Below are 10,508 nucleotides of genomic sequence, written 5' to 3' on the forward strand. Positions count from 1 at the left end.
TATATATATATATATATTGCTTGGCAGCTCACATCACAATGTTGCCACGCTCAGGTGTCCCATACTGGGGCCTTGTTTGGGGAGCCAGTCAATACCTAGAGCAACTTTGTTTTTCGTTTTTAAAAAAATATTTACTTATTTAGGCTGCACCAGGTCTTAGTTGCAGCACGCGGGATCTTCGTTGTGGCATATGGGATCTTTAGTTGTGTCATGCGGTATCTTTGTTGCTGCATGCGGACTCCATTGCGGTATGCGGACTTCTTAGTTGCAGCATGCAAACTCTTATTTGTGGCATGCATGCGGGATCTAGTTCCCCTACCAGGGATCGAACCTGAGACCCCTGCATTGGGAGCATGCAGTCTTACCCACTGGACCACCAGGAAAGTTCCCCTAGCACAACTTTGAAAAGAATCCTCTGATTTAGGCCGTAACTTATGTCAGGGAACCACCAGACAGAAAAACACCACCTCTAAGGTATTTCCTAAGGGCAGATCTTCTACCCTAGGTTGAGCCTTCTGAGAATCCAGTATCTCCAATTGTAGCCTTACGGTAAGTCCAGGAGTAGCTTGGTGTCCAGCCCACTCAGTCCTGGCCCCAGGGTTGCCAGCTCTGGCTCTGGCATTGTCATCCTCCTCTGTAGCTCTGCCCAGATACAGGTCCTCTGTAGGACAGGGTAGGGAAGCAGGTTTAGGACAGAGCTGAGCATAGAGGCTGGGTTCTATACCCAGCGTCCCCGCCTCCCTGCTCCCACTAATGCGCAAGCACCCCTCTCACCAGGCTCCCTCGAACCCCAGTGGGCAGTTGATAGATCATGTGTACCACTTCAAGGAAGTCTGCCATCGAGTTGATCTGCTGCAGAAACTCACAGGACATGCCCCCTGCCAGAGTACCCAGAACCCTGTAGATGTGTGAGTGGGTAGATGCTCATTCAACACGTGCCACAGCCTGTCTGCTCCTTGATATCAACATTCTCAACACAAGTACAGATGTTCATTTACGGTAATTTACAGTTTGAGAAATATCTTTCCATAGATATTCTCACTGGCTTCCCACAACATCATCACTGTTTATCAGAGAAGAAAATAAAGATTTACAGAGGTCAGGTGACATTCCCAGCATCATTCTACTAGAAATGTGGTAAAGTGAGACTAGAGCCACGTCTTCAGAAGCCCATGGTTCTTTTACTGTGGGTGGAAGTAAGGTGATACTTAACTCCTGTTTATTCCTGCTTGGTCAGCGGCTCTGAAGGATTAATTAGCAAATGTCTACCAGAAGCTTACACTGGGCCCGACACTGTATTAAGTACCTTTTATGCCTTATCTCATTTAATCTTCACAACCTATAGGAAGGTACCATTTTACTTATTCATTTTAAAAATTTTTATTGGAGTATAGTTGATTTACAATGCTGTGGTAGTAGGAAGGTACCATTTTAATTCTTATTCTACAGAAGGAAAAATTGAAGCTTAGAAAGGTTAAATGACTTGCCCAAGATCACAAACAGGTGATGGGGCTAGGACCTGAACCCAGTCAGGATAGATACTGTGCTATGGAAGGGCAGGAGGGTCAGGGGAGGAGGAGCCAGAAGAAGACCCCCAGGCTGAGGCTATGCATCACTGATCCTCACACCCCCACTCCCCCACATATCACATGGTGCCTGGCACATGGTAAGCACTCAAAAAATGTTAGTTGAATTAAACTCACAGCTCAACACAAGTTACTCACTGCAGATCCCTGAGGGTCAGGTTGGTGGGCACCTGCATCTTCTTCCAGAGAAACTGTGCCTACAGGAGAAAGAAAGAGGAGCCACTTCCCAGCAGAGATATTGCCCAAGGACCTATGATGCCTTGGACCCACTGTTGCCTCTCCACCCTGTGGGTCCCACCAGCCTCCTACTCTCCCAAATGCCCACTGCTGAGACAGAGAGAGAGAGAGAGAGAGAGACAGAAATGAGGCAATAGGGAGGAGGGAAAAAGAAAGAGCAAAGTAGGTCACATCATAAGGGATGCTAGGGATAATGTGCCGTACGCCTGAGGGATAGGTGAGGGAGGTGGAAAGTAGTGAGAGAAGGGAGTTCTGGGGTAGTGGGAAGAATTACCTGCTGCTCAGACCAGGGCAACTCCCGGTAACGCCTTCGGTTAGCCAGAAGAGCAGCAGAGTCCAGCTGTAGCAGCTTTAGTGGGAGCAGAGGCAGCAGGCAGTCTGGCCAGGTGGTGGGGATAGGCTGCCGGTGGGGTGGGTGTAGCAGTGTAGTGATAGGTGAAAGGGTCTGGACTCAGGCCTCAAACAAGAAGGGGAACCATGGGGACAGGAAGGGACCAAAACTAGGAGAAGGGTGGAATGGCATGTGCCACTCTAACAGGGCACACCCAAGAGCCCTCACATAAAAGGCCGTGGTGGTCAAGTGTCACTGCTGATTAGGCACCTGATGGACTAAACTCCCTCAGTTTCTCAGAGCCTTGGTCCCTTTATCTGAAAACAGGATGACTGGCCTGGAAGATTTCTCAGACCCTTGTGGCTTTGACATTCTAGGATGTCATGCTGTCCTGCAACTGGCTCTGGGGAGAGCTACGAATGTCTTGGTGGGCACAGAGCTAGCTTGGACTCTCGGGGCCACTGCAGGGAGAGAATGTGGGGCAGCACCAGCCATATGAAACATCCCTGGGATGTGGAGAGGAGCTCAGTCGGGAGAAACCACACGTACCTGACCAGGGATACACACAGCTGCACTGGCACCTGTTGCACCCATGTTTTTTACTCCATCTTTCACCTGCATGAGAATTAGATGCGTGTATGTGTGTGTGTGTGTGTGTGTGTGTGTGTGTAAAAGTGATGAGGTTTGAGGGGCCTTCCCTGGGCACAGGGAAGATGCCCTCCTCCCAACCAGAGCCCTCATCCCTGATTGACCATCCTCCCTGCTGCTCTCATACCCGAAAGGTCTGCAGCAGTGCTGCGGTCTGGCAGGCTGAGAGGCGTGACAGTTCAGGGGCCAGGCAGGAACAGGCCCCAACCAGAACTCGCCTAGGGATGGCCTGGAATGTCTGGGAGCTGAGGCCTGGAAGCAGAGGGTGCAAGGAGCAGAGTTCCTCCAGGGACAGCTGGGGAGCAAGAGAGACAAGAGGCCTGAAGAAGCTGGGCCAGGTGGTAGGGAAGAGGACAATCACAGTACAGAAAGGCGGCAGGTATGAGGGGAGCTGAGAGGGAGCCAGGGAAAGTGGGGTGGACAGAGAGCTCTGGGGGATGTTGAGAAGTTGCTGCTACTCACGTCACGCCTAGGGAGGAGCCGTCCAAGCAGTAGGGCAGCCTAAGGGAGGATGGGACAGGAAACAACAGCTCTCAGGTCCTGGCAGCCAGGTCCCAAGCAGATCCCTAGGGCCCGCCCTCCAAAACTTCCAGCTCCCTCTCTACCACACCAGTGACCAGCCTGGCTCTGGGCTCTTCTTCATCTGAGGAAGGGGGTTGAGGGAGTCCTCCTTGGGACAGAGGAAAAGGAGGCTTCAGGGGGCCCAGTGGTATCCTTGAATGTAATTCTCTTGACTGAGGTTCCGTGGGTGGCAGATGGAAGCCAGGGAGTGAGATAGGCCCACCTGGGCAGGTGTGACACTGGTTCCTTGCAGCTCAGGAAGCATGGCTCTAAGCTGGGGCTCTGACAGCTCCTGCAGGAAGCGGAGGCCCAGCTGAGGGAAGAGAGGGGTCCAAACTCGAAGCTCCTGGGGGCTCAGCACAGTTCCTCCAGATGAGCGCAACACCCCCAGAAGTTCATATGCTACCTGTAACCAAAGAAGGTCTGGGACTGGAGAGAAAAGACAGGTGAACCTTAAGCCTCCTCTCTAATCCCACATCTGGATTTCCCAGGGCCTGGATAATGGCTTGGAACCAGGGATGGGAGAGGAGCAGATTGGGTTCAAGACATCAAAGGATATGTTCGAGATGTCATAGACCAGATGGAGCAGGGTCCCGAAGGGGTGGTAACAGATAAGAATGGCCATGGAGTAAGGAAGTAAGGAATGAAGGTAGCCAAGGTGGGACAAGGGCTGGCACCAACTGTGCTCAAGCTTGGTTGAGATGACTGGGCACATCCTCCACACAGACCACCCCCCACGGGAAGCCTGGAGTCTTGTAGGCCTGTGCCGAGGGGCTCACCCGTCCTTGTGGGCTGAGGGTCCCGTTGGCCGCACATTCCAGCAGCCCCTGTTCTACCGGCCCCATTGGATCGTTCAAGGGTACCAGGCTCTGCAGCTCCTCAGGGCTCAGGAAACAGGCGAGGGGCCCCAGCCTGAAGAGGGCACGAAGCTGGCCTTCACTGAGGCTGGTACTAAGGCTGGTACTAAGGCAGGGACCATGTGGGTACATGGAGCAAGCACTCCAACCGCTAAACTAGGAAATATGGATGCCAGAGACAGGCCTCTCTCCTGGAGCCCTACACCGCCAGGGGCCACTGCCTACTCTCTTGCCCCTTCCTTTCTAGGACCCCAACCCATCATGGCAGCTGTACCTGCCTCTCCCCGGCTCTGGCCGTGATCACCGGTCCCACAACCACTCACCTGCGCACCTGCTCCTCTCCATCCTGGACACTCTGGTTCACCAGGCTGCGCAGCACATGTCGGGCGTGTCCTGGCCCAAGACCTGCCGCTGGCCAGCTATCCTCCAGGGCCTGGATCTGAGATGGGGAAGGTCAGCTTGTGTTGGGGTCACTGTGGGACTAGGAGACATGCCACTGACTCCCATCCCACCTATCAGAAAACAGCCTAGTCAAATAAAGGATCGTCCACATACCTGACGAGGGCTGAGTTGCAGAAAGTTCTCCAGAGGCAGATGGGGGAGCAGGGGCAGCGCTGCCCATAGCAGCTCCTGGGGCCAGGCGGGCACTTCCCCAAACAGCTCAGGGGCCAGCAGTCGCCGTGCCAGAGCCTCCTTCTGTTCAGGCCTCATTTCAGGGCTGTAATTCCGGATGGCAGCCAGGCTGGGGAGAGTAATGGGTCTTAGCCCTTGGCCCTGTTCCCTGGCTCTGTGAAGACCTGCTGTCATGGACAGGAAGGAGACTCCCCAGTTTTAATCGAAGGGGCTGCTCTAGGTGGGGGGGATTGGCCTGACCCTGACAGGGTCAGGAGGAGTGGTACAAGGTCCTTACACACTGTCATTGGCCAACAGGGATGGTGGGAAGCGCATCAGGTCGGAGACAGCCAAGAAGGGGATGAGTGGTGAGAGATCGATGAAGAGCTGGGAGGTGAGGCGCGGGTACCGCTGGAGCAGCAAGGCTGTCAAACGACCCAGGGCCTGCTCCTCAGATGGTGGCACCTGTGGGGGCACAGGAATGAATGCCGGCTCTGGGGATGCCCACTCTTCTGGCCATCTCCCCTGCTGAGTTCCTCCTTCTGCTAGAGCGAGCCCATTGCCTACCTAGTTCCAGGTGCTCTTGATTCCTAGATTTCCCCCGCCACCCTCGTTCCCTTCTCCCTCCGTGCCCACCTGCATCTGGGCCCAGGAACGGTGCATGAGCGTCAGGAAGCCCTGAGCAGCCTCGCTCTCCGCTGAAAGCACCAGCTGCTGGAGATTTTCTGGTGGCATGTGCAGGTAGGCCTGGGAGTAGGAGGTCATGGTGGTTATGGCCTCACTGGGCAGGGACCTCAGGCCACAGCTATCACCCAGTCCACCCGCATACTGCCCCCCCACCCCCCCGCATCTGTTACCTGCACTAGAATCTGCAGGGCCCAAACACTCTTCTCCCTCTGGAGCAGATCCCACAGCACAGGCTGGAGGGGAGACAGACAAGATGCCAAGAGAGCTGTCTCCTCTGTCCCTCCTGCGGCTTCCCCAGGCATTCCAACTCCACTTGCTAGAATGCTTGTCCTTCATCCGAAGCTAGTATGTGTGTCTGCTCAGATGTTACACTCCTTTAGGTCAGGGACCACGTCTGCTATAGCCTTTCCCATGCCAGGGCCATAGTTGGCTCAGTAAATACTTGTAGATATGAACCAAATTATTACATTTCACTGGTCCCAGGACTCGAGAAAGTGGGCCCTAACATGGAGTAAGGAATCTTTATATTCCCTACAGAACCTAGCAAAGTGCCTTACAAGTAAGCGGAACTCAATGAATGAACTAAGGTATTCACATATTCCAGCCCCTTCACTCTACAGAGAAGAAACTGAAGCCCAGGAAAACCAAATTAAATTACTCGCCTAAAACCTCACTTGTGGCATAGTTGAACCTGAAACCCAACTCTTCCGATTTGCAATCACCCTGAATTTTTCTCATTTCTGCCTTATCTTCCTATATTTTGCCAGTTTCCAATTCTCACTCTCTAGGGACAGAATTAGAGCCCTCTAACTTGATCCCTTTCCTTTCCGGAGCAGAAAGGGGGAAAATCAAAAAGTCAGGAAGAATAATGAGATAACATTTATTATATATTGTTTTTATATCATATACTAGTGCTAAGGCCACAGCATGTGTTATCTGATGTAATCCTTACAGCCACCCTAAAAAGAGTGGCACCATTATTCTCCCCATTCATTTGCAGATGACAAAAATATTGCTCAGAGAGGTTAAAAACTTGTCCAGGGTTGATCACAGAACTAAGATGTAAACCCAAGCCTGTATGACTCCAGAGCTGTGGGCTTAACCGCTGCACTACACTACTGCCTCTCAGTAATATAGTAGAGAATTCCCATGGAGGCCCTTCCCTCTGTTCCAGGAGCTTTCACCTTGGCAGATCACTCACGCTGAAGCAGGCCAGCAGCTCCATCTTGCTTACACCAGAGCTGGAGCTGTCAGTGGGGTCAAAGTCCAGGGGGTCCGGCTGCTCCTCCTGTTCCAGGTACTCCCCGACTGTCCGCAGCACACTGCGCCGGCCCTCGGGGCGGAAGGCATCCCAGAAGGAGCAGTTGTCTGGGAGACTGGAGAGCATCAGGGCCTGACCCAGCATCCCCTGGGCCTCCTTCCCTCCGGCCCCTGGACCCAGGAGGAAGGTCAGCAGGCGCAGGAGATAGTGTAGGCGTGTGGGGTGCGCAGGGGCCGGCACGGAGGACTGACAGCGTGGCAGCTGGGACAGCATGCCAAGCAGGAAGGGGCCTGGGGCCAGGCAAAGTGGGGACGGTCCCAGTGGGGGCTGAGAGGGCAGAAGAGGGCCCAGTAACCCCTCCAAGAAGCAAGTATCATTGCCCCCACGGCTTATCCTGCACTGGCCTGCTAGCCAAGGCCAGGAGGGCACCAGGGCCTCGTACATGGTGTCATTGGCACAGACCATCATCAGGAAGCTGCCCCCATCTGGGCAGCGTTCCCCACACGGTCCAATGTGGCAGGGTGGGGAGGCCGTGACATCCGGGGTGGGGCCCTGGCACACATGCTGAACCCAAGCCTGGTTGCTGGGGGGCACAGCCTGCAGGCTCGCCTCCCTACACAGCCGCTCAGCCCACAGAGTCTCGTTCTCCAAGAAGCAGCCCCAGAAGATCTCTGGGGTGACGGGGACAGGGGGCAGGCCTTCAGGGCAGCTGGTAGGGGGTGGGAGCAGGCCCGCACAGAGCCGCTTTACCAAGCGGCGGTTGGGAAACGACAGGGTGGAAAAGGGGAGGTCGCTACAGATTGCCTCCAGGAACTCTTCGGGAAACTGGTCGTGGCAGGCCTGGAGCCAGCCTTGGGCACCTGGTGCCCATGAGACTGCATACCACACAGCTGTCTGACAGATGGCAGCAGTGCTGGGAGGGGGCTGCGGGGAGACAGGCTTAATGTGCTGGCAGATCACGTAGAGGGTGAAGTTGGAAATGCTGTAGTGCGGTGCTGGGCCTGCGGAGTTCTCGCAGAGGGCCTCCAGAGAGATGGCCCGCCGCTGGCGAGGGTTGATGTGGGCTGAGGGCTGGGAAGTCCTGGGCAGAGGCACAGCTGTGCTCAGGCATTGGAGGAGCGCGGGGGGTGGAGGTGGCGATCCAGACAGAAAGCCCAATGCCCGCACATCCCAGGAGAGATTGTGCCGGATGCCCCTGGATGCAGAGGGAGGAGCAGGTGAGCATCTGATCAGTTTACATGTCCTCAGGTTGAGACTTCTGGCCCCGGCCCAGAGCCCTGCAGGGAGGGTGGCAAGCACAGGCTTTTCCAAAAGTGAGGTCGCTGGGAGTACTGGTGTTACCGGTTTAAATGTTGGAATGGGGGGAAAGGGGAGAGAGATCTGTCCCGCCAAGGCACAAAAATCAGCTAGGAGCAGTTGGAGTCCCTTCTGTCCACCCGGCCCCCTTCTTTCTCCTTTCTGCATACGCTTTTAGGCAGCTTAAACACAACCCTTGGTTGGCCTCAGATCAGGAAATCTGCCCAGCAACTGAATATGTCCGTCTGTGCTCTGGCACTGTTGTACTGAAACAGTAAGGGGTGGAGGAAGCAATCCCGTCCTTTCTTTCCATACCCCATCTTTATTAGTTAACATTTATCAAGCACCATGTGCAAGGCACAGTTCTAAGTGGTTTACACATACAGTATCAACTCATTTAATCCCTTGCAAAAACTCTGAGGTAGTTAATATTATCCATATTTCCCAAGTGGGGAAACTGAGGCATAGAATGAAGCTATAACCTGCCCAAGGTCACATGGCTAGGAAGAGGTAGAGCTGGGACACCAACCTCGATAGTCACACTCAAAAACCTGTAAACTACACCCCTCCCATCAGTTTCCTCTTCCGCTCTGGAGGCTGATGACGTCCCACACCCAATCCCTCAGAATTCCTCTCCTGTTACTTACCACAAGAGCAGCTGCTGAAGATTGCCTAGGAGGGAAAGAGTAAGGAAGAGAACTACCCCAGTCTCACCCTTCCTTGCCCTGCCACAGCCCAGCCCCAGCCCCAGCAGCACTCACCTCCCTGGCACTGCCCATTGACATCAGGCTCTGGTTGCCCCAGAATGGAAAAGACCTCATCCTGCAGGGAGTCAGTGACTCGGAGCAGCCCCTCCTGGAAGGTAGCATAGAGGGGGGCCCCCACTGTGCGCAGCAGACCTCCCCAAAGAGCCTCCTCAGAGCCCAGCTCCCCCACTGGGGTGAGCAAAGCCAACAGACCCTGCAAAAGGTGGGGGGCTGGCTCCCTCCCATCGAGGCCTGTGGCATTGGCGAGGTCCACGCTGGGCTGCACCTGCACCAGGGCCTGCCAGCGTGTGCCCTCTAACAACAGCAGCAGAGAAGGCAACCAGTCAGCTGCCAGAACGCAGTCAGAGGGCCCATCACGGGTGCATGGGGGCCGGGTAGGGCTAGGGGGTCCCCCGGGAACTAAGGCTCCCAGCAGCACCTCTGCAAGTCCACTCAGCACACCTGCCTGGTGCCCCAGGAAGTCCCGGGGGGTCTGCTCATGTCCCAGCAGTGCCAGCACATCCCCCAGCAGCCCCAGCATTGGCTCCCAGTCTGGGCTGCCTCTCAGCGTCACTAAGAAATCATGGAGCCGGAGGGCAGGGGGCTGGAGAGGTGGGGGCTCTCCCACCGGTCCCTCCCCCATCCTCCCAGGCTCAAAGGAAGAAGAAATGTTGGCCAGGAATGCAGAGAACCGTGAGCGGCTGAGGGACCCCTGGGGAGCCTGGTCCAGAACGGAGAGCCAAGACTTCAGGAGGGAGAGACCAGGGTCCAGGGACTGAGGCCCAGTAGGGGCCAGAGTCACTGTAAGAAGAGAAACCAGAGATCACTGAAAGGGAAAAGCCTGGAACCCAAATTCAGCCCTGCCCTGGAGCCCAGTCCCTGCCTAGATATAAAGATGAGGTGAAAAAGATGGTGAGCTGAGTCCCTTTCAACACCCTACAGTAAGTCTTGGCCTGATTTCTTAACCCTCATTTTCTCCCTTAGCTCCAGTCTCCGCCCCTCTTCCTTGCCCCTTTATTTTTTCTCGAACCAGTTAATCTCTGCATTCTTAAGTCTCTTTCCAGCAACCATCCCCTTCATCCCCAGCCCAGCTCACTGTTCCTCTCACCTCCACAGGATAGCAGCAGCACCAGGGCCCAGAGGCTCAGAGCCATGTTTCCAGGTAAGCGCTGGTACTAGAGGTGAGTTCTGGTTATTCTCACCTTGTGTGGGATAGCCAGGTGAGGGCAGGGCACTGCAGGCAGCCTGAGTCTCCACTGACACTGTAGTGTGGTCTTTCAGGAAACAATATCCGTAACCTGACAGCAGGTTTGTCACCTGAGCCACTGAATACCTGATCCTTTGGCTTTGGAGAAGGGTGTGCCTGTCAGAGGGACCAATGATAGGGGATCCCAGGGGGCCCTCAGAGGAACCCAAGGATATAACTTCAGTGAGGAGCCAGGATGCAGATAGGAGTAGGCAGACATAGAGATGGAGCAGTTCTGGAGATCAGGAGTGTAATCTGGGAGGGTCTGCAGAAATATAAGAAATATATATAAATAATATTAAATAAACAACAATAGAAATATAAGAACAAAAGAGGGCCCAAAGGAGCTAAAAAGCAAGTAGAATTTGAGGGAATTGAAGAAGAAAGGGGGCCAGGAGAACGGATCTGGGCAGCCAGGTGTAAACAGAGAAGAGGAATGA

The 10,508-nt window shown here is 54.5% G+C and overlaps 1 protein-coding gene across 1 annotated transcript in view; it reads right to left on the bottom strand.

Moving 5' to 3' along the window:
- STRC (stereocilin) overlaps positions 1–10,141 on the bottom strand; it is a 17,094-nt gene extending 6,953 nt beyond the window's left edge. Inside the window, exons 1-18 of the mRNA XM_027084134.1 lie at positions 9,931–10,141; positions 8,838–9,623; positions 8,724–8,748; positions 6,721–7,975; positions 5,690–5,752; positions 5,469–5,579; positions 5,131–5,297; positions 4,776–4,962; positions 4,544–4,659; positions 4,143–4,275; positions 3,587–3,769; positions 3,265–3,303; positions 2,930–3,097; positions 2,704–2,769; positions 2,098–2,223; positions 1,725–1,783; positions 775–898; positions 549–661 (exon numbers count right to left, since the gene is read on the bottom strand). Of these exons, the coding sequence (XP_026939935.1) occupies positions 549–661; positions 775–898; positions 1,725–1,783; positions 2,098–2,223; positions 2,704–2,769; positions 2,930–3,097; positions 3,265–3,303; positions 3,587–3,769; positions 4,143–4,275; positions 4,544–4,659; positions 4,776–4,962; positions 5,131–5,297; positions 5,469–5,579; positions 5,690–5,752; positions 6,721–7,975; positions 8,724–8,748; positions 8,838–9,623; positions 9,931–9,976 (3,767 nt within the window). The 5' untranslated portion in view covers positions 9,977–10,141. The remainder of the gene's footprint in view (positions 1–548; positions 662–774; positions 899–1,724; positions 1,784–2,097; positions 2,224–2,703; positions 2,770–2,929; positions 3,098–3,264; positions 3,304–3,586; positions 3,770–4,142; positions 4,276–4,543; positions 4,660–4,775; positions 4,963–5,130; positions 5,298–5,468; positions 5,580–5,689; positions 5,753–6,720; positions 7,976–8,723; positions 8,749–8,837; positions 9,624–9,930) is intronic.
- Positions 10,142–10,508: the final 367 nt, after the last annotated feature.

The sequence above is a fragment of the Aethalodelphis obliquidens genome, unplaced genomic scaffold (assembly GCF_003676395.1).
Source record: "Aethalodelphis obliquidens isolate GAN/ISIS:26980383/991018 unplaced genomic scaffold, ASM367639v1 scaffold51, whole genome shotgun sequence".
Classification (NCBI taxonomy): Eukaryota; Metazoa; Chordata; class Mammalia; order Artiodactyla; family Delphinidae; genus Aethalodelphis; species Aethalodelphis obliquidens.